Raw genomic sequence first — 2,634 nt, forward strand, 5'->3', positions numbered from 1 at the left:
TAGCTCTCAATTATAGCTACTGTAATGTTGAATGGCTATAGTCAGGGGTTAAATATGAGGGGAATAAACTATTTCCTAGAGACTTTTAATAAATCACGATTCATTTTTAGAAAAAATGTGCAATTAGTAATTTTTTTTAATCAATTGACAGCACTAATATGTCTACATAGTTGTTATTAGTTGTATTTTAGTTTCAGTTAACTATAAGAACCATGATATAGAGATGCATCAAACAGATCATTGGTCACACTGTGATGCTTTCAGAATATGAATCCGTTTAAGCAGCCAGGCATTTTGGGAAACCTGTTTGAAAGTCATTGTTTTGCAATAATATAATTTCTGCAATAATAAAACTTCTCACTTCACATCTGACCAGCTCTTTCAGATCTGACCCTTAAAACCGACTTTCAATCACACTAAAATAATCTCAGGATTGAATACAACTTGACTAACCCATGAAGTGCATTTCTAGTCGACTAAACAGTTTACAGCCAGACATCTGCGCTGCCAGAACCTGCTTCTGTCCAGATCACATTTGATGTTTACATTGGCCAGATGCTTTATTATTTTTTGGTTACGCGCTGCACAAAAACAGCCTTTCGGACATAAAACTGAATGATGCTTCGCTGTTGTTTTTCTTTCCCCTTTCCTTTTTATTTTTTTTGCATCCTGAGGAGGGAATACCCTGGCCCTGTTCGTCTGCAGGTGATGCATCTGCCCTCTCCTGGTCACAGCTGTGACACTCCAGCATGTAAAGTCACGGACATGCCTTCAGGGACACGCACTTATTATCTACAGCTCACAAAGACGCTGCTTTTCATTTCAGAAGCACTTGCATATAACTCCTCTTGCACATTAGTTCAGTCTAAACCCAGGTTCTGTATCAGTAACTTTCAACATCAGGGCATTGCATAATGTTTGGGTTTCTCCTTAGTCGCGAGAGGTGTAAAGATGTGAATATCAGAGGGGTGAGTGTAAACAACACGGATTACTCTGGAGAACATGATGAGCAGAAGGAAAAACACTCCTCGTTTAGGAACACAGTACTATTAAAATAAGCCTTGCATTGTGAAATATCAAATATGATTAACTAATTCCCACTTCTGTCACGCGCAAATCTCCTCTCCAGGCTTTACGCTCCACAAATCAGCCCGACTGTAATGCAGCGGGGTGTCTGTCATCATAAAGATGGCATCGACCTCTAAAGCAGATTACACACAGATCCCGGACGAGCGCGTCCCGTCTTCCTTACCGTTCTGAGATGATACATACGGGAGCATCACGTTCCCGTGGATGAGGAGCAGCGCGAGCATCCCCGCGTAGGACAGCATCCTGCGGGAGGACGGAGACGGGACACGGCGAGCAGGTGATGGACGCGGAGCGGCTTCAGCCGCAGAGGATGGCGGAGGAGGAGCGAGGGCGGACGGCGAGAAACGCGACAGGCGCTGCGTGGCTCTGCTGCATGGAGGACGGGTGAGGATGAGGAGGATGATGCTGTCCGGCGCTCAGGAATGCGGATGCTGATGCTGCTGCTGCTGGAGATGATGATGATGATGATGGGCCATCGGAGTGTCCGTCATCGCGGAGAACCTTCAGCTGTCAGGGGGCCTCGAGCGCATCAGCTCTGCGCAGCGCGCGCGCATGCGATTCACTGTGGAATTCAAGTCCAGAAATAACAATACAGTAACACGAAATGCAATCAACAGATATTTTCAGTGCTATCTTTGGATATAAAAAGGGACCGGGGAGGATTATCGTCACATTTTTTTTACTCCAGTTAATAGGCCATTTCTGTCCTGTAGGTTATTTCTGCAATGCAATTAATAGTAAAGGCAAACTTTAAACAGTAATATTCCCAAAATGCATTCACCATATATTTAACTTGGGGGAAAAATTATATTCAAATAGCGGGGCATCCCCCCCCCAGCGAAATTAATAAAATCTAATTCAATAAAAGTGAACAATTAATGACCCCGAAAAATGCACAAAGTAACCTACATAAATGTCTAACCATTGTTTTGGCCAAAATAAATTATGATGACAAAATTCCATAAAATTGCACAATTTTTAAAACGTTATTTAAAATGTGACAACTTGCCCCAAAGACCACATTTACAATAATACTTTTGTCCTGAAACACAGTTCAAGTCTGCTTTTTACTATAGCGACTGTGGTTTTATTTTATTTTTATTTAGTCATTTATCAGACGCTTTTATCCAAAGCGACTTACAATTGAGGACAACAGAAGCAATCAATTGCAGTATTAAAACAACTAAAAACTGATCCAAAACTAAAAGCTAAAACTTTATAAATACTACCTATACACATTTTAAAAATAAAGAAATTAAATAAAAATGACAAATGCATACAACAAAATTTCAAAACTTGTTTAAATGAAAAACAACAAAAAAGCTAAAAACAATGCAAAATATTAAAGAACAAAAAGTATGAGTATAATACTGATTCTAACATAACACTAAGCCAAACACCAAATACACAACTACATATGTGTGTATGTACAACCCCACACACACACACATATATATATTATATATATATATACACATACATACACATTTATAAATTAAATTATATATATATATATATATATATATATATATATATATATATATT

The 2,634-nt window shown here is 39.1% G+C and overlaps 1 protein-coding gene across 1 annotated transcript in view; it reads right to left on the reverse strand.

Moving 5' to 3' along the window:
- LOC107553363 (neuroplastin-like) overlaps window positions 1-1,974 on the reverse strand; it is a 38,692-nt gene extending 36,718 nt beyond the window's left edge. Inside the window, exon 1 of the mRNA XM_016235570.1 lies at window positions 1,253-1,974. Coding sequence (XP_016091056.1) covers window positions 1,253-1,331 — 79 coding nt within the window. The 5' untranslated portion in view covers window positions 1,332-1,974. The remainder of the gene's footprint in view (window positions 1-1,252) is intronic.
- Window positions 1,975-2,634: the final 660 nt, after the last annotated feature.

Source organism: Sinocyclocheilus grahami, unplaced genomic scaffold, assembly GCF_001515645.1.
Source record: "Sinocyclocheilus grahami isolate Dianchi unplaced genomic scaffold, SAMN03320097.WGS_v1.1 scaffold471.1, whole genome shotgun sequence".
NCBI lineage: Eukaryota > Metazoa > Chordata > Actinopteri > Cypriniformes > Cyprinidae > Sinocyclocheilus > Sinocyclocheilus grahami.